This window comes from Sphaerodactylus townsendi, linkage group LG11 (assembly GCF_021028975.2).
Source record: "Sphaerodactylus townsendi isolate TG3544 linkage group LG11, MPM_Stown_v2.3, whole genome shotgun sequence".
Taxonomy (NCBI): domain Eukaryota; kingdom Metazoa; phylum Chordata; class Lepidosauria; order Squamata; family Sphaerodactylidae; genus Sphaerodactylus; species Sphaerodactylus townsendi.
In genome coordinates, this window is record NC_059435.1 from 39,408,679 (window position 1) to 39,433,585 (window position 24,907).

The 24,907-nt window shown below is 41.3% G+C and overlaps 1 protein-coding gene across 8 annotated transcripts in view; it reads right to left on the bottom strand.

Moving 5' to 3' along the window:
* Positions 1 to 24,907, bottom strand: part of CREB5 (cAMP responsive element binding protein 5) — a 285,186-nt gene that overhangs the window by 92,604 nt on the left and 167,675 nt on the right. Inside the window, exons 1-2 of one of the 8 annotated variants that reach the window (XM_048511164.1) lie at positions 17,974 to 18,136; positions 15,909 to 16,051 (exon numbers count right to left, since the gene is read on the bottom strand). The exons of 5 other annotated variants lie outside the window; for them this stretch is intronic. In XM_048511164.1, coding sequence (XP_048367121.1) covers positions 15,909 to 15,940 — 32 coding nt within the window. In that variant the 5' untranslated portion in view covers positions 15,941 to 16,051; positions 17,974 to 18,136. Of the gene's footprint in view, positions 1 to 15,908; positions 16,052 to 17,614; positions 17,740 to 17,973; positions 18,137 to 24,907 lie in introns of those variants that run through there. 2 more of the 8 variants (XM_048511165.1, XM_048511163.1) reach the window with 2 other exon arrangements.

Here is a 24,907-nt window from a genome sequence, read left to right on the forward strand (position 1 = left end):
CTTTTGAGTATCTGTTACATCAGAAGTCGGGTAAGTTAAAGCAGACTGAGGTTCTAGCTTGCATTGATATATAAATATGTAGACAAAATGATAGTTAACTGTGCCTCTGTGTTGAACAAAGCAACGTTTTAAAAATACTCTTGGGAATTCAAAGCTATTTTTTTTGTTATTTTAACAATAATTCAGGATTAAGGCCACATAATACAGCAACAAAGGGATCAATCCATTTATTGGGGGCATTCCAAGCATGTCTTGATGTTACATGCTTGAAACTATTGGGCGTTTTGAAAAAAGAATGTGGAAATATGATACAAAACGAAAGGCCAAATGCCTTCAGGCCTCATTATGATCCAGAGATCTGCACTTATTTTAATGTGCACATCTTGCACCCATAGACTTCAAATCAGATTAAAGGAAAGAGGCAGATATACATATTTTTGAATACAGATCAGTGTTCTTCACTGAAATATAAAGGCAAACAAAATATGTGTTACATGTCAAGCTGAGTCGTTGACTGGTGGTGAAAAATTAAAAGGAATCAAGAAGGTGGAAAGGGATGCTCAATCCTTTCCACATCCGCTGTTTATATCCTCAAAATCATCTTCCAAACGACTTTCCTTCTCCGAGGCTCTGGATTCATGTTCCAAAGAAACAACACATCTGAAACTTTCCAGAAGAGACAGGGTGAGGTTGCAACATGCCGCAGCTCCTAACTATGTCAAGTTTAAGAGGCCCCCAAAATGCTGTTTTAAATTTGAAACCCCTCAGAATCTGAGGCTCCAAAGTGTATCCTATTTAGCATGTGCATAAACTCACCCCTGAAGATGGAGCAGTTGAATGACATTTTGGAGTAAAAAAATTGGTCAGCCAGGAACAATTGAAACCCTTCGCTGCCACTTAACCACTCAAATTTTCTCTGCATGAAGTTGAGGCTCAGGATTTTTTATTTATTTATTTTGCTTCTTGCGCAAGGTAACTCTGAGCTTGTCAGGCAAACATATCCACATGCCAGATTGTATCAGAGCTTCCCCTGGAAATCACTAGGATCAAGGCGAATGTGTCTATAACTTTATCTGCTTTCTACCACAGTTCCAACAGGTGGTTAAAATCAGAGTTTGTACAGTCCTTTAATTTTTTTAAAAAAGTGCCCCAAATGTCTCTGAATAGTTTTATGTGCTCTAATGGGCCAGGTGGCATCCAAACTATGCTTGACTGCATGTAAGTGCATTATTCCACACAGGTTACATTAAATAAATATAAAGCTGAAAAAACAGAGAGCTAACTGTAATTGAGCCTTCAAAATAATAGCTTAAAAATATCCCTGTTGACTTTTGCATTCCTGGGGGCACGGAATTCCAAATGATTAGTGGGTTCTGGTGCAGGTCTATTAGAAACAATGTAGCCATACTAGAGGCACAAGACATTCCTGTGGCTCTAGTAGGAAACTCTAAATTTGCTTCTGCGTCCCAGGGAATAAAATGATCTGGGAAACCTTTGCATGCAAATATGACTTCAGAATGCAGTAAAATTGTTAAATCAGTTAGAAAATGGTAAAACAGCAAAAATAGGCCAATTTTCAACAACAACCATGAATCCAGCTACAGCTTCACCACTGTCATAGTCTTCACAAACAAGGTCTCCTCTTCCCATACTAAGCAATGAATACATTTCACAGCAACCAAAGTCACTAAGTCAGATGAAACAGAGAATGTTCAACATGTTTAAGGCTCAGCCAAAATGGCAGGAGGCCATTTTTCACACATACACAAATCAGTTCTTGTGGAATAAAGTCATGATCTTGTTGAGAGTCCAGGGAGGGGGAATGGGACAAATTTTCCCCCATTCATGAGTGCAGAGAGTGTTGATTTCACTCTGATTTTTCATTACGGTGCTATCATTTAACTGGCTGTGTGGCATCTGTGTCCTGTGCCATAGACAATCACTTTCTATACCTGCGTTGTTTACAATGTATATTAATGCCAAATGTCAGCTTCCGTTTTGCACATGATTAAGTTGAAACAACCTTTATTTCTCCACCCCACCAAACACTAGACCCTATACAAGACCCATGTAGTCACCCAACCTTCTTCACTCATTTTCTCCTCCCTCTCATTCTCCATCTCAAAGGAATTTTTAATATTTTTCTCTTTGACTTACCATATTAACAATGTAATGTTAGGATATAGACACAAGCAAGTTGATTGGATTGGCTTTGTCAATTTCATCTCAATTAGCAATGTAATGTTACAGCAACTCCTAGTTAGAAGTTGGCGGAATTGACAAGGGATGTTGTTTTTGCAGGAGGAAATTGACAAGAGACTGCCACATCAACAATGGTGCATTAAGGAAGGTCTAATTTGGCCAAAATTTGGGGAGTGGATGGGTAGGTAGTTATGTGATTCTGTTCCTTCAGGTAACAGCACATGTCCCAGTATTATTTCTGAAGGAGGTGTTCCATTTTGTGTGGTAGTTCTCAGTGGTAGAAATGGAGCTGAGACTTTTTTTGAATTGGCACTTTCAACTGTGCAGTAAAACTAGATGAGGGGGTTGGATGCATGCGGAATGATTTCATAGAATGATTTCACAGGAAGTGTTTCCCAGACCCAAAGTTTGACCACTGGGAAAATCTATGCTAAGCTGTGCATGCGGAAATGACTGGCCTATTACCGCTAAGTATTTACAAATATTCAAGAAGAAATGGATCAGATTACCTCTCCGCAGTAAGTGTAGATAAGGAAACAATTTAACTACACTCACCTTCCTGGTTTTCTACAAACCTTAACACTTGGCATTACATGGTACATGTATGTCAGTACCACAAGTCTTTTGTTTTACTAGTTTACAGCAATTAAAGGAGGGTGTTATTTAGGATCCATTCAGAAGGTCTCACTATTTTCATTACTCCTGCTGATCTCTCACATGTTTGGCACGTACATACTCTAACAGTTCCCTGCTTTGTTGCAGTTTCTTTCAATAGAGTGCCCGTTGTCTACCAGGCCTTTTATTCTGGCTTTGGAAATGGATTCTTAGAAAAAAGGTAAATATCATATGCTTGTTCACTGCACACCTCTTGACCAATACGGTCACAGATGAAGTTTCAGTTTTGAATTACACTCTTGTAGGTCTTGAATGTAGAGTGCACTAGTTTAATTCATTATAAATTATTAATTATCTGAACTGCTCTGGATTTGTGCCTGTGCTTACCAATGTGAAAGCAAGCCAAGTTAAGCACTATTTGGTAATCGGTGTTTTGGTTTTACAGGAGCAACTGTCATAGCTCTAAATGTCCAGAGAGTTAAAAGCAAAACATGATGACCCATCTGGACAGGCAAGGATTTCAACTAGGAAGACTGACAGTGAAAGGTTAGGGTGTTGCATGGTCCTTGAGTGTCCCACATACATAAAACTGAATTTGTAACAATGTGTTTGGATAAGGTATGTAATTATAAGCAGTGCATTGACAAAAAGAAAAACAAAACAAAACATGTATTAGATAGAAGTATACAGCAGGTGTTTGTTCTATAGCTTGTGGCTGAAAATTTAATCAGTGACAATAACTCATCTCCTATTTATATTCCCACTGAAACCATATGCCTTTCTTTCGATATATGTGGTGTTTGGCATTTGGAGTTAAGTGTTATTTTGTATTATTTCTTACATTTCTTTGAGCTCCTTTTCAGGATAGTCTGATCTTAATTTGTCACATGGTTATGAATAAATATCTGTTTTCAGTTACTCATTAGAAATAGCAAATATAAATGACAATAAGAAGAACATTCTGAACATTCAGTGCCATCAGCAGACAAGACCATGGACAAAGTAGGGATCTGTTCCAAATGGTTCCTTGTACTTGTTGGAAATATACCTCATTAGATGCTATATAAAATTATGACAACCTGAAGTTACCTGTCATATAAGGTGCTTTGCAATTTTCCTTTTCATGAACAACATCATAAAAGAAAATTAAATGATCGATATTGTTATGCTCCTGCATAGGTCTATGGTTCAGCCTCATTTCGAGGCTGCAGGGCAACTGGTTGTCCACTGTGTAAAAGGGGATGCTGGAGTGGATGGACCACTTGTCTGATTCAGCAGGGTTTTTTTACATTCTTAAAATTATAGGAATCCTACATAAACCTATCAGTAATATATAGGCTACATCAGCTCTGCCATCTCTTCAACTAAAGAGCCAAGCATCTGTTTATTTTGGCCTCTCTGTATAACCATCATTATCCCAGCAAAAGGAACTCCTTCCTTCATAGTTTTGGAATTATGCTCTGTGCTTATAATTAATCCCAGCAAATTTCTAACATACCAGAATTGGAACACATGCAGTTTTCTTCAGTATTCATCTTATTTGCATCTTTCCCCCTTTCTGCATACATACAAATGCCACAAGAGGGGTGGTGTTTTACTGAGGAGTATGTGTACTGTGCATTGGTAAAATGTCATTTGAAATCAATATTGGTGACTCATATGCACGGTCACATCAGGATTGCTTGTTTGCACTGATTTATCATACTCATGTGCACACAGATACTAGAGAGAAGAAAAATGATGAACTTGCACTTAAGGAACTGCATGTGCATAGTTCTCTGTTTAAAATTTGGAACAGTTTTCAAAAAACACCACCGTCCAGAGCAATGGGGAATTCTTCATTCCTCAGTTCTGTTTCAGAAAAAAAGAATAGATCATGTTTAGCTCTGGCACTCAGGGAGAAATTTGGATAAGGAAAATCCTACAAGCAGCTCTATTCAACAATCCTTCCCAATAATTTCCTGCAACAAAGGGCACTGTCCTTCTAGAATAGTGGTTCTCAACCAATGGTCATGACCCCTTTGGGGTTCGAGCGACCCTTTCACAGGGGTCACCAAAGACTCTCTGCATCAGTGTTCTCCATCTGTAAAATGAATAAATGTTAGGGTTGGGGGTCACCACAACATGAGGAACTGTATTAAAGGGTCGTGGCATTAGGAAGGTTGAGAACCACTGTTCTAGAATGTAATTCTTGTTCCAATACCCCTAGGAAACACCAAAAAGTGGACCCAGCAACTCTCAAAATGGGCACATGCACAGGAAAGACAGGATAGCCAGTGCAGGAGGAGGTAAATGCATCGAGCTGGCTGAACTATGGCAAGTAAACTGCAAACATGGCTATTGCATATCCAGAGAGGGTTGTACAGAGGACAGAAACTGGCTACATGTCATATTTCTTTCCGTTTAGACAATAAAATAACCTAATCGTGTACATTAATTCTTCAATGTATAGCTATTGAATTTCTTCATGCTTTTGAAATGTGGCATAGTAATACAAGGACACTTGACACAAGCCACTCCAGATCACAGACATTAGTGGGTGAGAAACATTAGCCTGCTCAAGAACATCACGTCAGTTAAGATGCTTATTTATTTAAATACATTGGCCGTTTCCGCGCATCGCCAGCAGCGACATGATCGCCGCAGAAATTGGCGACGCATCCCAAAAGCGCTCACACAGACAGGCGGAGCTGCGGGCGCCCGGTGAGCCCTCAAGCAGAAACGTGAGGACGGTTCGCACGGACGCAGCCGCGGAAGCGGGCGTCTTCGCCGACGTTGCGCCTGCGCGACTGGCGAAGCCGTTGCAGGCGTCTCGACGCCATTTTTGACGGCAGCATTGTGCCCGCGGGCGGCTGTTCGCGACGAAAGGGCGGCGCTCGATGCGTCACATGGGGAAAAAGAGTGGTTTTAAGCGTTTTCTGAATACGCCGTCTTCGCGCCGGTTTAGCTGCACGCCATCGCTATTGCGCATGCTAACGCTTCTCGCTCTGGACGCTTTTTTTTCCGTTGCTAAGGCGACGACAAGCTATTTCGGCCTGTATGGAAACGTTTTACACTCTCTGCTTTTTTCTCCCACTGGGTAAAATCTTAACCAAAGCAGCATACAACATAATCCCCCCCTTTTTCATTGTATTTTCCCAACAATGATTTTGGTTAGATTGAGAGACAGTGACGGGCGCATGGTCACCCAGCAGGTTTTTATGGCACAGTGGGGAGGGACTGTGGCTCACTGGTTTATCTGCTTTGCATGCAGGAAGTCATAGGTTCAATCGCTGGCATTTCCAGTTAAAAGGACGACGTGGTAAATAATGTGAAAGACTTCTCCCTGCAACCCTGAAGAGGAACTGCCAATCTGAGCAGAAGTTCTGATTTGGTGGACCTATGGTTGGAATCATTATAAAGCAGCTTTATGGGTTCATGTGTCTCCAGATCCAAGTTCAGTACTCTAACCAGTTGGACCACACTAGCTCTCATTCTCTTTCTCAACCATTTGTTTACTAATCTACACACCTTCTTTCCTCATTTACTTCTTTGCTTCTGCATTTCCCTCCATTTGCCAATCACAAATTCACTTTATTTTATTCATTTAAAAATATTTCTATCCCATCCACTAGTTATGGTTCTTTATAAAACAATTCTACACAAGGTGAAGTCTTCAAAGCTTTATCTACTGCCATCTCACATTCGCAACACTGGCATATGCTTCACATAGTCAAAAATAGCTTCCAATATTTGGTTGGCATCATCGTGTCCAGTGTGACATAAGCAGGCTATTGTTGAGCTATCTAGCCTCTCCTCTGATGGGTACGGGCTGGTAGTTAGAAACACACAGAATGTTAAAAATTCAAAGCTTACTCTACTCAGCTATTCATTAGCTACTGTGACTAAATAAAGCCTTGACTGAAAGTTGGCAAAATTGGTAAAGGATAAACACACTGACAACAGCAACTAAGTGCAAGGAAGAGATTTTAATAGGTACTGATAGGTCTTAATTACCAGTCTAAATTATTGGCAACATTGTGCTCCTTTAATTTCTCAATTATTTACTGAGTAATTTCATGCAAATGAAAAAAGATCTATCCATGTTCAATTATTAGCCACAGTTATTTCTAGCTGATGTAAGCCTAGTTAATACTGTTGACTCCCCTGAACCACAGCCAGCTACAGAGAAACTGACATATTATTGGGTGCCAAAGGAAAAGAATACAGCATTCCTCCAAGTACTTAAAATTACACAGCACAGAAAGGATACTTTCTGACTATGTTTATAAACCAAAACACTCTCCCACCCTCACGAAAAATATTTGGTTACATAGAAATATCCAGAATCAAGCAAATGGGACATTGAAAAGCTGGATATATGTTGCCTAAGAACAAAGCAAGTAGAAACAGAAGATGCATTTCACAGGTGTAGCTTTTGCCACATACCATGTAATCCTAAAGAGAATGATACCCTGGCAAACCCACCGATGATAACTGAGTAACTATGTAGGCTGGCAATTTCCCTGCTCTAGTCTCACTCCTGTGCACACTCAAGAAGAAATTACACCTTTTAACCATATATATTTCCTGAAAATGTATTTGCCAACAAAACATTAGCAGGATAGTCAAGCTGAAGAACTAAGATTGTGTGGATTTGTATGTCATTTAATGGCATAGCAGGAACATGAAATTTTAAATGTCAACTTTGGCATTTTATTGAGGTTGCTATTACACAGGAATCAAGTTTTAATATACTATGATAGGGTAGATGAAGCTGTCCTTTGTATCTTCACTTCAGTTCTTGGCCATGGTTGGCAGAGCAAGAAAACATTATAACATTAATGAATATAATAAATGGAAGTGTACATGAAAAAAGAAGAAGAAATGACTAATACAGTGGAAATTCTCAGTAACCATGCACAGGTGCGAGCTACATCTCAATTTTTCCACAAGACTACATCCTCTGTGACAGTGGGCTAAGACTGGCCATTAAGAGTCAAACTACATGTTGCATTATATATTACACTGTCAGGCAAAGGTAACTGAAGTTCAGGTGCCAACTTTGCCACAAAGCCTACTGGGTGACCCTGGGTCAATCTCCTTCTGTCTCATTCAGCCTAGCTTCCTTCACAAAGTTGTTGCGAAGATAAATGGGGAAGGGGCAGGAGATCATGTATGTTGATCTGAGGTCCTTGAAAAAAGCACGGAGATAATCCAATAAATAATAAAACATGTCCTTTTCTAAAAGTGATTTCTGGAACAAAGGGGCAATGAGTTAACCCTTTTCCTGTACATTTGTTTCCTTTCCAAATATGCATTAAAATAACAGCACCAATGGGACAAGGTATATGGGACAGAGAGGTTTATTCACGTTAGGGAAAGTATTCAGTCCTTTTTTTCTATGCATTTTCTGCTTCAGGTTCTCCAGCTGGAAACAGCTTTACTGCTTGGGCTTTCAAGCAATTGACATACATGTTATAAGTTGCAAACAATTTAGCTTTAAGCAGCACCATGAAAGGAAAAAAATACATTTCATTAAAATAAATCAAACATATCTTGCATTGGCTAGTATCTATCTTTAGGTGATTAGCTCATGTCTGTTATGACATTAAATTGGATGTTTTAATTTTTTTTAAGTAGCTCAATCTAAGTAAATTTATAATTCAGGTTTCTGTCCCTTAAAACTAAGAAGGCAATTGGGGAGGGGGAAACATAAGTGTTATAAATTACTGTTGGCAAGATATCTGATTTGCTATTGTTTTGTGCTGGTATTTCCTTTGTAAATGAATCTCACATCTTTATTAAGTGTTTTTTTTTAATCAAACACATTTGTTTATGATGTTCTGAGACATAATATAGCTCTTTCTAGATGAAAAAATGGGAAAAACAGTTTAACTTGTTCAAATGTTTACACAAAAAAAGGACATGCACAAAGAAGAAGAGGAATAGTTTGGATGTATGCCACATTTTTCTCTCCTGTAAGTAGTATCAAAGTGGCTTACAAACTTCTTCCCTTCCTCTCCCTACAACAGACACCTTGTGAGGAAGGTGGGGTTGAGATAATTCTCAGAGAACTGACTAACCTAAGGTTACCCAGCAGGCTTCATGTGTAGGAGTGAGGAAACAAATCCATTTCACCAGATAAAAGTCTGCCATTCATGTGAACAAATGGGAATTCAAACCCAATGCTCCGATCCTAATCACTACATCAAGTTGGTGTTATCATATATCAGTGGTAGCAACCATTACCATAGAATAGTGTGATTCTACTTAGGATACAGTAGAATAAAGTACTCTCTTTTTCTCATCCAAAGGATCTTGCCTATGTTTTTAAGTCTCAGCTGAGTTTTCTTACTTTACCATTGTTTTGAGTCCATCGGAGAATTTGACACAAGTTTTATGAAGGCCAATAAATTTAAAAATAACAGTATTTTTGGCTGCCTTATGATTATTAAAGACATTGTGGATTTTATTTGTTCTGCTCCTTTATTGTAGTCTGGAACAAAATTCCTAGATGTTTCACTCCATAATTCTGGGTTAACGAGGAGGAGGATTTCTGTCCGGGCCCTGGGGGATCTTGGTGAGTTCCTCAGGGCCTGTAAGACCGAATTGTTCCGCCGGCCTTTTGGGGGAGCTGGCCGCTGATTGGTGCGCCCCCTGTTGGTTGCCCTGCCTACATCTTGGGACTTTTATCATCTATGCAACCCACCGTTCTTCCCCCCTCTCTGGGGAGGGTTTTTATTGAAATTTTAATGTTGTATGTAATATTGTATTTATTGGGGTTTTAGTGATTTTAGGACTCATGGAGCCTATTATTTATTTGTCTGTTTTCTTTGTTGTTCACCTCCCAGAGCCCCTTGGGGAAGGGCGGTATGTACATTTAACAATAAAATAAATAAAATAAAAATAAATAAATAAAAATGTAGAATGTACCAGGACACTGTGTGTATGTGTTTATTTACAAATTGCCCAGAGAGTTCCCATGTACGCAGAAACCTTGTCTGTTTCACTACAGTATTTTTTGAAAAATTAATAGACAATATTTATTAAGAAATTAATACAAAATTCAGGAAAACAGGTACAGCTACTTTAAATAAAATTCCATCCAAAGGATCTGCTATAAACAGTCTAAAACTTGAAACATTTTTCTGGCTTTACTTTCAATAAAATGGATCAGTAAAGACTCATAAAATTCTTTCAAGACCTGTATACTTTGTCAGTTGAGCTGAATCCTTCTGCATTCTGTTCTAACTAAATTTGCTTAGATATTTTAACTAGTGCTGGTATGCTGATAAACAAGATTCCACTGGATCACATAATAATTAAATTCAGAAGATATCTACAGACATTATCGCCATTCTGATTTTCAATTTCAGAAATAATGGTCAGGAAAAGAAACAAAGAATCACATAATGGATCTACAGATGTCTCCAACCTTATGGCAGTTCATAATGAAACAGAGAACAAATAGCAAAGCACTGAGAGGTGTCTAAAAGAGAAAGAAACAAACTTTGGTAAAACACCATTTACAATCACCTTCTTCTTCCCAAAGAAGGCTCAATGTCAACGATATTGGATTTTTTTTTCACGTGGATACAGTTAGAGCTGCAAATCTAACTCATTCCCTCCTTTTGGTAAGCGTACTTCATTTCTTCTTATTCCATCAGGACCAAAAACCTAATAATCCTGGTAACAATACCCCGGGGTTACATAGCAACCCTGACATCATTGCTTTAAAGTCCAGTTGTCTAACCTTCCTATTTGTATACTACTATTATGTGACAGGTTTAGAAGTTTCCAATTAACACTGCTGTCCAGCTTGTTTTAGTTCTCATTACATGCAAGTGGAGTTCTTTGGTTCTAAATCTTTTTTGGTCCTAAATCTTCTGTTGATATTTGCTGTTCGTGGACCCCCAGTCTGGCATCAAGAACAGTTCTTCCATTTGAGCTTCCAGATCAGAATTCTCTTCCTCAAACATAATTTCTGATTCCTGGGAAGACTGTTCTGCATGATGCCCTTTAGTGAAGTGAAATCAGGTCTCTCAGATCTTTACGCTGTAGAACTAAATCTGAAAATTTTTCTGCAATGCCAAACTCCTCTTCTTCTCAAGTTCTTTTACAGTTTTTCCTCTAAGCAGGGTCCTATTGGGATATGGGAGAGAGTTGCTAGTAACATCAGGACAGGCTGATTTCTCTATAGTACTGGGCTTAATAATTGGCTTCTTTATCAACTGTTCAATTCTCCTGCTTCTTGCAAATAACATCTTTTAACAATAAGTGGCTTGACAATCACACCCTGAAACACTTGAACTGGAGTAATTTGATATGACAATAAATAGCTTTTCATTTTTAACAGCCTTGAAGCAAAAGTAGTTTATCTAAAATGCAGAAGAACCCTCTATCTTGCTGGCATCAATGGCAGCCATCTAACAGCAATGAGACCAGCTAATTGTAAGTCGTATGTAACAGTTTACTCAACAAGTTGACAACATTTCTACGTGTTCCAGCATTCAGAATATTGTCCAATGTGAAGTGTAATCTGATTTGGCTGCAATTGGAGAGACTGTACTTCTTCCTTTTCAACAGTTTGGCAATGATTTAAAGGTGCAGAAGGCAATTTTTGGCCATTAACTAGGTTGATATTCTCTTCAAAGTACAGTGTATTTGCACTAGAGGTCATACCAATTTTTGTAGTAATGGCACTCTTCAACTTATGTCTAATGAGGGATTCTAAAGGAACTCATAAACACTCAACTTTGTTGAACACTAAAAGCAAGTTGATCATAAATACCAATTACTGTTTTGGCTGTGAGCAAGCATTGTTTAACCAAAAATCCACAACAAAGCGTTGCTGTGTTTCACTGCTGTCATATTCTAGCATTTTTTCCAGATTGTCCCATGGGGGCTGCTTATCAAACAGAGGAATCTCCCCCCCCCCAATCCTCTGCTATCTAGAGCATATAACAATTCTTCTGATTCAAGTACTAAATATCTGTTACTTAGTGGGACCTCAATAGAGTCTCTCATATTCTCCCTCTCATATTGTCACTGTCTTTGATTGTTTCACAGGTTTTGTTGGTGACCCAAAGCTTGTACGGTTCTGCATATCATATTGGGTTATGCAGTAGCAGAAGTGAACAGTAAAGTCTCACCATTTAACAGCCTGGTCTGTCCATCCACTCCCAAATTCTTTCAGTTAAGAGATAAGAGGCCAGATGTTAAAAAGTCAGTTCTCTATGCCATAGATAAAAGAAACCCAATTAAACTCCAAATGATGAAATGAAACAAAGAACTGGGGAGTGATAAAATAAGTGCAGCCAGTCTGATGCCATCTTTGCTGCATGTCTCTGCTTCACAACCCTATTGATAGAAATGGACCATCAAGTTTTCCAAGAGCATTTCTATAACCACAGGTCTAAGAAGTTTGCAGAGAAAGGCTCATGATGCTCAAGACTCCTGTAGACCAGGAGGAAGAGATGAAAAGGACAGACCTTGAGAGGTCTCAAGACACAGTAAAACAGAATCTTCAAGGCAGATGGACCCCAAAAATGACAGTCTGCTCCCTTATCAAATTCCTCTTGGACTTTTCTACACCTTCTTTGGTCAGGGTAGTGGCATCCCATTATTACAAAGGAGGGACAAAGGAATGGACTTACTTTTTCCCTCACAAAATTGTTTACTTGGCACACAGAAAACTCCATACTCATACCATCTTCTGGTACCCCAAAATAATATGCCTAGCAGAGTACTTGTTGGTCACAGAATATATACTCGCACAATGAATGATTGAAGTGCACTTTATATTAAATCTATGCATTCGAATATACATTGTGCAAGTATATATTTGACTGTGGCCCATAATATATTGTTTGTGAATGGATCATGATAAATATGAAGCACATTGTAGGGTAAAGTAAGGTGGGGGTTTTTTGGGGGGCATGCTGAATTACTCCCCAAGTCTAGGCATAAAGGGTTGCTGGGAAACATCTCTTACAATTTTGGAGGAAAAATAACACAAATAAACAAAGCACATAAGCAACACAGTATCCATCAGCAATTTCATGCCCCAGTATTAACCACATGGTAATCTTGTTATGAAATATCTGGCCCCACTCTACTTTGAAAGTGAATTATTGGCAATGTTTGGAACCCATGCTGCATGACTGCTTGAAGAAGACATGATTTTCAAAGTATATGTAGCATATGATGTAATTCAGTAATTCCAATTCACCAAGGGAAATCCATGTTTTATATAAGCATTGATGTTCAACCTTTTGGATATGTTGGATTTGCATGGAGAAGAGGAATATATCCAGCAGCTGAGTGCACATCCATGAATATGCATTCTCAATGCAGAAATTGCCAGCTTTTTTATCATCAGAAGGGACATCAATGATTTCCAATGAATGCTAACATGCCTAGAATAAAAGTGGGGTATAGACCCCAAGCATACTGGTCCTGCCTGCCTACATGTTTTTCACACATGCACACTGCAGCCTATATACATAGAACCTGTACACATATAGGTTCCATTAGCATAACTGGGAACATTTTGTTCACTGCTATTCCTGATCATGCATAAAAAGGTTGTGTCCACATGCAGCAAATGCATTTAAGACAGGGAGAGGTCAGGGCATTCAGTCACAAGTGACAACATAACCAACATGCTTGAACCTGGTCCTCCTTATGCATGTTCTCCTTATGCAACAAGGCTGGCGTCAGCATACCCTGAGGTGGGTAACCAGAGTTTCTGGCAGGGCCCAGTGTCACTAGCCCACACCTGCAAACCTCCTCTATCATCTGCCTGATATGCAGTCTTTCCTCAGCTACTTGATTGCAAACACTTTACCTCCTTTGCTTGTAGCTACCTGGACTGCCCAGCACTGCTAGGGAAGAATGGACAGAAAGAGATTGTCATAGCAGTTGTACTCCAATTGTGCCATTGGGGAAAGAGCATGCAAGTGGCTGTGGGAGGGGTCATAAACAGAGAGGGGCAGGATGCATAGGCAGGTGGAGGGGGTACATGGGTGAGTGCAGTAAAGGAGGTGTGAGTGGGGGTTGTGGTGGGAGGTTCAGGAGTGGTGTGGAGCCCTCAGGACTCTGCCCAGGGCCCATCAAAACCTGGAAGCAGCTCTGTGTGCTAACCCCATTTGGCATTTGCAGGATCTGAGGCAATTCTGCCAAGCCTGTTAAGACAGAGCTATTCTACAAGGCATAGGGTTGAGGTAGCTACAGTTACCATTCCGGCCTCCCCCTAACATTCGACCTACCCTAACATTTGACCTACCCTACCGGAGGTAGTTTACTGTTTTTCTTTGAAATAAATATTCAAAAACATTTAACCTACTGATGCCTCAATTAATGTAATTTTATTGGTATCTATTTTTATTTTTGAAATTTACCAGTAGCCACTGCATTTCCCACCCCTGACTTATACGCAAGTCAATAAATTTCCCAGTTTTTTGTAGTAAAATTAGGTGCCTCGACTTATATGCAGGTCGACTTATACATGAGTATATACGGGTATTTCATACCTGATCAATGTCATAACAGTAAAGCTTTAATGATCATTTTTAGAAACTGAGAAAGAGGAAATGCCGTGTCACAGAGCCTGTGGGATGACATTTAAATGTAGTTATGGTTGGAAGAAAAAGCACCTATAGTGGAGAAACCCAGATTTTTTCTCACACTGGTGGTATATGACAAAATTAAGAAAATAATTCTGCTGAAGCATTTGAATGGGTGAGAAAAGGGAAAGTGTGGGAGAGTTTAAAACGAGAAAGGAAAATCTTTTGAGTTTGTTCCCTTTTCTTCAGTCTGGTTGGCTACAGTGTAGAAAGTAGCTGAGACCTCTCCACCCATTAAGTCTTTAACACTCTTACCAAAATAAAGAGATGGTTCTCTAGTCCACCTTCCTTCCAAAATACTCAAGTGAAGGACATAGTACGTCAATGACTCTGAGGAAATCTAAAACACCAGAAGGAGCAAACAGAAGGGTGCAACATGAGTTGGAGCATCCCTGGGATTCCCTGACTTTTGATTTGGAACTGGAAGGAATTGCTAAATGACAGGACAAAGAACCGTGCTGTCAATATGGGGCATGTCCATGGTGCTCTTCTTAACTCAAGAGGCAGAATAGAACATCTGAATGTGTAGCCAGCATTCCATTCCATCTATGTGAAAAAGCTCCAAGGCAGCAAATTCATTTGTGGGAAAAAGGACCAGTGTAAGACAGATTGATTATAATTCACCGCAAGGTGCCTTTTTAAAATACGATCTGCATCTTATTAATTCCTGTACATCCTACAGATGCAATACAACTTACTTTGAAATTTGCTGAACCCTCCCACTTTGATTCTCACGCAACTGCAACCCCTTCCCCCCTCCTAGTCATATGCCATTTGTCTTCTCCATATTGTGGCTTCAAGACCAATTAGAGCACTGCAGATTTACTTTGGCTATCTCTAGCAACTAGACTCATCTCTAGAACAAAATACAAAGTTTTCTATATATGTTGCCACTGTGCAAGAAACTGCCTCAGGCCCTTGTGTTGTTTGGATGCATATGATAAACATATGCATCTCTGTCGTCATGTGGACACCCAATAAGAATCTACTGTTTGCCTGCACCCATGCTAATACAGACAGCATGACAGAATACAATTCCATGATGTTGTGGAAATCATGCACTTTTCCTATATCGCTGAGATTTTCATGTCAGAAATTTGGTTTGTGAGAAGCTGCTTTCAGTTTCATGCATTCAGAAACTTGAAGGCATGGGCAAAAGGTCAGTTGGGTCAGCAGTAAAGCATCAACATCTAAGAATTTTCTTACCACGTAACACAGGAAAGCATGTGATTATGAACCATGTGATTTAGATCTTGCTCCAAATAAGCCATATATATCCCATCTGTAAACAGCTATAACTCACTGCATTCATTAAACTATATTCATTTGGATATAGTTACAGTGTGAATATCACATTTTTGCTTTGGAAAAAAATATTTTTAATTAACTTACACCAGTGAAAAGAACCAACAAATGTTGTCAAGAATGGACCATTCCTCATAATATTTTGCCTGGCCAAACATGTGCTTCTCCCACCCTTACCTCTCACCTGTTGGAGAAAACAGGCTTCTCATATTTCCCCAGAGTGGACAGGAAGGAAATGTGGGAGAAAGACAGAGACAAGCCGTGACTGCATCCTCTTTTTCTGCTGTGGATTTCTGAAGGGATGCTCTCCAGGATGTGACCTGGAAAGTGGAAACCATACATTTGGCTAGTTTCAGCCACTTTCCTTGCTCATAACAGTGACCTACAGTGCAGCCTGTGAGCTCATACAACTTTTGAAATCTGTAAGGTAATTTAGTCATATAGCTGATTGGAACCTCTGCCTTCATAATGCCCTGTTTATCACTTGTTATGAAGCAATCAGAAGAGTGGCGTCCGTAAGCCCTACTTGGCTGTTGTCCGTAAGCCAATTGGCCATGCCAGCAGGGGCTGATGGGAATTGTAGTTCATAAACATCTGAAACGCCAGAGTTGGACACCCCTGCTATAGCTCATTTGATCTGGAAACAGTGCATTGTCCTACACTGTAAGTGTATTATATTTAGAAAATATAATAATGTGAATCTGTTCACTTAAACTTGTATGTATCTGCTGAACTGTGGCTATGAAAAAGTGATATCCAAGATGGATTCCAATTTCTGTACGGTGCCAACTTCTCAAACACTGATATAGCTTGTTATCAATTTGTAAAGACTTTCAGAAGATGAAATGAAAGATGTTTGTCTCCATACTAATAGCTGCAAGTCCAAACTACCAGAACTGGCAGGAGTGTCACAATCTAATATGGGACACCTCTATATTTTTTATAAGGCCTAACTATCTCTGGGTCTACAGCATCCCCACCCTCCAACAAACAAACAAACAAATAAAATCAAGCTCTGGCTCAGCACTGCAAATTACAAAATTACACTGCAAAATAAAAGCAATAAAAATGCAGATCTATGCAAAACTGTAACATGTGTATACCATTTATTCTAAGTGAACAATTGTGTATGAGGACGCAGTGTTTTTAGTTTAGAATTTTAAATGTCCCTCGAGGAAATAAGCACAAGAAAAATATTTGGTTGTCTTTACAACAGGCATGTTTTTAGACAGCAGATTACAAATCACGGCACCTCTTTGCTAGAAAGACAGGAAGAATATCAACACGCAAAAGCCACAATCCAGAAATCACTTCCTCCTAAGTTGTCCCAGTGACACAAATCAGGGGCTGCAATATTTGCAGAACTGCACTGCCGAACATTTGCCTGAAACCCTGAGTGGCACCTTTGGGACATGCTGCACAAATCACATTCTTAAATGATTTATGTCATCGAGACAGTGTATCTTCAGTGAAAACCTTGTTTTTTTACTCGCTCTATTAGACAGCAGTTGACTGATCTCCAAGTGACCAGTTGGATTCAGAGAGCAGACCCCTCCCCTTTTGGCAAAACGCAGGTTTCAGACCTTTTTTCCCCTTACAAAAAATTAAACCACTAGCAGAAAATAATCTGCAGCTGTAATAATATGAAGTTGGGATCTTTCTCTCTTTAAAAAAGAAAAACACTGTACCATAGTTTCACCTTGAATAATAAAAGATAAAACGGGAGAGTCTGCGAATAATTAGAGGTTGCTGTCTGAAACCAGTTGCAGTCACTGCAACTGATAATAAACTTAAACCCCCTCGAGAGCAGGTAAATGCTTTGCTACCCTCACCCCCTTGCTCTCACATTACTTAACTACCCTGCAACTCCAGCATTACATCACCATTGAAATGATTGGTCCCTGCAGTTTAACTCTCTCCCTGTCTCCTCCGATTAGGAACGAAAGAGCAACGCCAGGGAGGGGAAAGGAGCCGAAAGTTAGTTTTCTCGCGTAAGTTTGCTGGTTTGTTTGGGTCGGTGTCGATTTGTCCCTGGAGCCCAGGATCTGCTCATCGAGGCTTGCGTGTACCAGGCAACAAACCCCAGCCAAGCAGAGGCGGACAAAAGGCGCGCGGGGGTTATAGTCAAAAGAGGAAATGGGCAAAAAAGGAAGAGAAGGAAAAGTGGTGGGGAGTAGTAGTGATAGTAGTGGAGAATACAGAGCAATGGGGGCGGGGGGGGGGGAGAAAATTAAAAACAAACCTCATGGACATCACTGAGCTTGAATTCCCTGCTGAGGTGCAGAACATGAGAGCCCTGGAATGAATGTATGTAGAACTTGAGCCAAAGCTTAACTAGCCCGAGTGAGTCATATCCTTCCCATTTGATTTCAGTCCAAATGGTGATGTAATGCTCTGGCCCTCTCCCTCGCTTGCTCCCTCTTCTCTACGCTGCCCCCCCCCCCCCCCCCCCAACCCTTTTTGAGCTCGGTGCTAGTGAAGTCACCATTTAAATCTGGCAGAGCTGCAGCAAAAAAAAAAAAAAAAAAAAAACCTCCATGTAACCAAAACAGCCCCAGGCGAAGTTCCAGACGCGCAGAGCCTTGGTGGTGCAATTGCCATTGGAAACGGGTAAACAGAGAAAGCAACAGTGCCGCCTCAGAATGGCCCCAGCAGCTGCCTGCGAGAGATCAGACTCAGACCTCTGCAGTGGGGCTGTTGGAAATTGTGGGGGGAAGGGGGTCCCCCTCTGAGGACAGGACACATTCTCACCAGCAGACATGCGGGCGCATTCCCTCACATTTTGGAAAGGAACAAAACAAACCCACAAAAGAACAACAGAAGAAAGCAAAAAAGGAGAAAGTGAAACAAGAGAAAAGCTGTCTGCCGGGGCTGATGAGGAAATTAATGCACCGCAGGAGGGAAGGTGGCCAGGTAGTAGCCCAGTTGTGTCAGATCTGAGAAGCTAAGCAGGGACAGTGCTTGGAATGGAGACCACCAGGGGAAGGCAACGGCAGACCACCTCTGCTTCTCCCTTGCCTTCAAAGCCCCTGGCTGGTGACACCGTAAATCGATTGTGGCTTGAGGGCACTTTACAGATGTGCAAACATAATGCAAAGTACCACAATGCATTAACTTGTAGAGTCTTCATGCACCTCAGGGCAGTCTAGGGCCCAGATGCTGGTTGGCTTCTGAAAGGGTCAGGCCCACTGGACCTCCCAGGCTGGCATCCCACATGGAGACACTGCATTTTTATTAAATTCCATCACAACTGTAGTGTTACTATTTGTGTGGATTGACATGCCACGCTTACATCACCCAGTTACTTTGTGGTCTCATAGAGGGCATCATAGCTCAGTGGTAAAACACCTGCTTTGCACACTCATAGTTCCAAATCCAGTCTTTGGCATCTTCAGGTAGCTACTCTTGAGAAACAGCTTTGTTTGCCTGAGACCCACAAGCTCCACTGCAACCAAGTACATAATACTACCATAGACAACAGAATAGGGAACCGGAAATAAAAAACCAACAGAAGAGAAAAAATAAAACCACTGTGGGACTTTCCTTTCTCCCCACCCAGGGCTGCTGGGTGTGCTGTCCGTCCTTCCCCTTTCCCAGACAATCTTCAGCCCATCCTTGTTCCCACTGTTTTGGGAGCTGATGGTCACACCCTTTTTTTCTTCCTGAGCCCCTGGGGTGGGCTCTGTTGGCTGGCCACAGTGGTGATCAGCTATGGGCTTCTGGCCTAGGCAGGCTGTACAGGCCTGGGCTGAGTCTCAATAGTATGAGTTGCGAGACCTCCTCATGCCCACGGTTCTCTCCCTATCTAGTTCACTCTCTGTCTCGCTGTCTTTCTATCTCTCTCCTTTCTCCTCCCTGTCTCAGTCTTCTTGTCCCTCATTCTGTATTCCAACCCCCTTCCAGTCCTGCTCCCTGAAGGGGACCACTATGCTATTGGACCACAGGCCATCTGTCTTGTCCAGTTGGGGCTCCAAGTGGTTGCCCAACCCATCATGTTGGCATGGCCCACCTGCCACCCACAGGTGATGGACCATTCAAAGAGGGCCTGGACCTCTTGGCTCCTTGCTGGCCCTCTGGTTGCCTGCCTTCATCTGCCAAGAGATGTACCAGCCACAGCCAGGCTCCTTACCCTCAGTTGTCTAGACACCTGTGGTAAGTGGAGGTGGGAGGTGGCAGAACACGTGGTTGTGGTGGTGGGTCTTGGCTGGGCAGCAGAGTTTGGAATGGTGGCTGCTGCAGTCTTTGGACAATCACCGTAAGAACATAAGAAAAGCCATGCTGGATCAGACCAAGGTCCATCAAATCCAGCAGTCTGTTCACACAGTGGCCAACCAGGTGCCTCTAGGTATCCCACAAACAAGACAGATAGCCAATTAACTGTTTCTACAGCATACAAGAATGTGTATGATGGCTTGCCCATGCCTTTTGAGGGGCTTGACCAGAAGCTGTATTGCAGCAACGTGCCATCCAGCTGCAGCTTTTCAGGAAAGATGGGTGCCATAAATTGTCAGAGGTTAGACTGAGAAATGCCAACGGGATCTAGGGAGAAAATACCACTATATGGCTGTCATGATTTGTGGGATTGCTGTAATCCTTTTTGGCACGATGCTGCTGCTGCTATATTAACACCCTGAAAACAGAAGCAAGGAAGCACACTCCGTGGGACATGTATATCCAATTCTGTGGAAGAATTAACTCAGTTGGTACTGATGCTGTATGGCCACTTACAGTGACAGCTTTATCAAGTGAAGCCTCTCTGAATTAGAGGTGATCAGCCATAATTACTGCTGGCGCCACTGAAGCTGGTGGCTTGACAGTATCATGTGCAGTTGTTATAAAGTTTGGTTCACTGTGTCATTGGCCTGCATAACTCATTTTTGTCGGAATGACCAGTTATTGATTTCTCATCTTCTATAACATAATAAAAAGAAGTTTAATCACCTAAAGCATTCTTTTATTTCCTGGCATTACAAGCTACTTTAATTCAACGACGTACAGAAACAAAACAGATGTAATTGCAAGAATCTCTGTGAAAAATATTACCGTTCCTTTATTTTAAACGTTTTTATTAGTTTTCTTTTCTGGGCACGTCATAAGAGTGAAACCAGATAACCAAATAGTATACAAGGTAGTTATTTATTATATGTGATTAGGATATAGAATTGAATAAAGAACTCTGGAACTTAAAGAATGTTTGTTTCAAATATGAACTGATTAAAGAGGGTCAGTAAATACCACCAAAAGTGGCTGCTCTGTTAGGCTTTCCCAACAGTTTTTTTCTTAGTCTTTTGGGCGTCCTTTTTCCTTCTGACTCCCAACTAGAAGAAGAAGAAGAAGAGTTTGGATTTATATCCCCCCTTTCTCTCCTGTAGGAGACTCAAAGGGGCTTACAATCTCCTTGCCCTTCCCCCCTCACAACAAACACCCTGTGAAGTAGGTGGGGCTGAGAGAGCTCCGAGAAGCTGTGACTAGCCCAAGGTCACCCAGCTGGCGTGTGTGGGAGTGTACAGGCTAATCTGAATTCCCCAGATAAGCCTCCACAGCTCAGGCGGCAGAGCTGGGAATCAAACCCAGTTCCTCCAGATTAGATACACAAGCTCTTAACCTCCATGCTGCTCCTAGCATGGTTTCCAAAATATATTTGCACTTACTATTGTGATAGTGGAAATAGCAGTCTTGGACTGGAGGTAATTATACAGCCCATCTCATATCCTGCTGTAGGTGTACCAGTGGCAGCCCCAGGAGCTGTGCTATTTACACCTGAAGACAAGTCAGGATGCCACGTCCAGTTACTACTCAAAACTCATACAATCCATTCAACTGACTGTTTGAAGAAAAGAAGAGTTTGGATTTATACCCCACTTTTCTCTACTATAAGGAAACTCAGGGTGGCTGACAAACTCTTTTCCCTTCCTCTCCCGAAAACAGACACTTTTTGAGGTAGGTGGGGCTGAGAGAGTTCTGAGAGAACTGTGACTAGCTCAAGGTCACCCAGTAGGATTGTAGGAGTGCGGAAACAAATCTGCTTCACTAGATAAGACTCCGTCGCTTATGTGGAGGAGTGGGGAATCAAACCTGGCTCTCCGGATTAGAGTCCACCTGCTCTTAACCTGTGCACCACGCTGGCTGGACAAAGAAAGCTGCTCCAGTACCTGATGCACTAGGAATCTCTCATGGTCTTAGAATATTATACTAGAGGAAGTGGGTAGCATCGCATCCACATCCATGCTTTAGCTGACTTCTTTGTTGAGTTGTCCCTCTGTCATTGTCCCCACTGGCGTATCTTGAGGGTCACATGGGAAGGCACATTTTTGCCATCTCCCCACTCCCCCCGCAGGCCAGGAAGGCAAGCAGGAGAAGCAGACCCGGCTCCCAGCAGAAGGTAGCTTTGATGTGACTGAAGATTTCTCCCCACCCCCTTCCTTCTTCTCGGTCCCCTAAATTGGCACATTTGCCATAATTTGGCACATTTTAGAGTGGCCTAATTGCAGATCAATGGTGTTTGCTGCCCACTAGCCATTTGCAAAGTTGCCCTGCCCCCATGCTCCTTCAGCAGAGACATTCCTCAGCCAGGCTGTGCAAAGAAAGAGAAGGCAGCCTCCTCGCCCGGTGGCCAGGTGGATGTGCCCGGCTCATCCTTTGCTGCCCGAGCAGGTGTATCCCAAGTAGCCCCAGTACAGCTCCTGGGTTTTGACTGTGCTGACCTCAGAGGGCCTGACCTGGGAATAAGCTTTGCTGCGGTTACAAGGCTGCAATCTGATGCACTTGAGTTCTGAACGCCCCCCCCCCATCCCCCGAGGAGGGTGCTTCCTTCACAATCACTGTGCACAGGATGGTGCTTCCTGGTTTGGGACCTCACCACCACTTTTCCCACCCACTGCTTCTCCCCCTTGTACCTTTGCTAGGGTTTCCTGTGCTTGATTCTGTGCTCTGGTTCAAGCTCTGCCTGCCCTACTCCAGCTTCACAGCATCTGGACTGAAAGGGCCTTCCTCATTTCAGGTGGACAGTCCACTTTTGTTGCATTTGTATCCCCAACATTTTACATGTTTATCCATTTTAACAATTACTTGACAGATTTGTTTTAACACTTTCTCCACTGCTAATTTAAACTTTGGCTGATTTCTCATGGGCCAAAAACAGTGGTGTGAAAATGGTGTGAAAACAGTATAAACCCTTTTACACCATTTCCACACCGTTTTCACACTGCTGTTTTTGGCCCATGCGGAATCAGCCTTTGAAATTACTCCCTATTTTGCAGAGAGATTGGGTTTGGCAGCTCCGAATAATACTTTAATCGAGTTGTAAGTAAGAAACATTGCATTTCATCCTCTCCCTTCTCTGTTCTATCAACACCACACTGGCAACTAAAGATTAACTCTGAGTAAATATTTAACTGAAGAAGCAAAATGTTTCTTTCATAAATTTAACATGTTTAATGCAGTTTTACAAAGAGACTGGATTTGGTTTGAAGCCCCCCAAAAGTTTGTTCTAACTCAGATATTTTGAAAGTCTATTGATTTCCACCATCCTCTCCTTACAGGAAACACTGTTTTTCCATTTTCCTTCCTGTGACCTGTAAATGATACAGAATTTCCTGTACTGCAGAGGAAATTCCATTCCGATACAAAAAGCTGCACCTTTTCATGTGCTTATTTCTTTTATTGCTTCTTCCTCTATCCCTTTGTAATCCTTATAATTCTCACAGCCTGAAATATTTTAATTCTAAGGCGATCCACCTCCCAAACAGTGCCCATAGCTCCAGTGTTGCAGACTCACTAAGGAATGTTCACATCTCTGAAACACGTCTCATCCTTGGGGAAAGGGTGGTGTGGTACACAGCACAGCTGCCTGATGTCAGCACAGCTACAGTCCCACTGCTCTGGCTGCAAACCTTGTGTCTGCACAACCAGCAGCATCTACGGTTTGAAAATAATATCACCCTAGGATCGTCTGAGGAGGTCATGAAGGCAAAGTGTGAATAACTTTTTAAAACATTTAAAAATCTAGCTGAATGATTTTGTAACTTTCAGTACATTTGTAACTTTCAATACATTGTTTTCTACCCACTGTCTGCAATACTAATGTCATATTTCAAGTGGGACTTTTACTGTGGAGTCAATATACTTATGATAGAGGTGTAAGAGTCTTATCACCTGCCCATCATCATGACTAAGAATGATTCTGCTGATTACAGATAGTGCAGGATATACTGCTATACCTGGCTGCAATTCTCAAAGGGGAATGCTTGAATTTCAGCTGATGTTAGTTCTGCTGATTAGAGTGGGATCAAATCAGCTTAAGTCTAAGTACTTCATCTGAACCAGTCTATGCTGCATATCTTTACAAACTGCATACAAGTAATTTTATAAGCAATTTTTTTGCCGACATTACTTAGCCATTTGAAGGGGCTAAAATAATTCTGAAATAATTGTTCTCCATGGAGGGACGTCTCATTTTCATTCAGACATTATTTTTCCTTTTCAACCCAAGATCCTTTTAGTCCCAGCGGGATCGAGAGGGCCAGCAAATTTCAGGGTTAAATCAGCTTTAATGACTATCACATGTACAAAGACTTAAACCTAGCATTAAAAATTATTTCTTTTTAAAAAATGTGGCATCTCTTCCTTTTTTAATTTGAAATAACCATCCAGGTGGTTTCCTAAAGACTTCTTTGCAAATTGCTTCCAGTGAACCTTTTCAGTCACAGACCACTGCAAAAACCATGTGGAGTTATTCAGTGTTCAGTTCAACTTGGGTGTCCTCTGTTTTTATAGTGGACAGAACCATTGAGATTTTTACCCATGAGTCGATAGTGACAGAGCTATAGCATGCCTTGCTGCGAACTGACCTGCCCAAATTATTTGGCAATAATATAGCTAAACGTGTTTGGAGTGGAAGAAAAAAACACCCCACATTGTCATTTTCAGATAGATGACTTGATTGAAATCACATCTAAAGCAAAGACTCAGCACACATGGGCAAATACTGACCAAATACTTACACAAAAGAAGCACAGGGCATTTCATATCTGCAGCAAGTAAATAAAAGTAACCGGAACAGTGTATGTGACTATAATAACATATCAACTGTAACACGTTCCTAGTTCCATTATGCACAAGGTTTCTGGCTCGCAGCAAGAGCGATCTTCTGGCTAGGCAAGATTTCCTGTACAGAC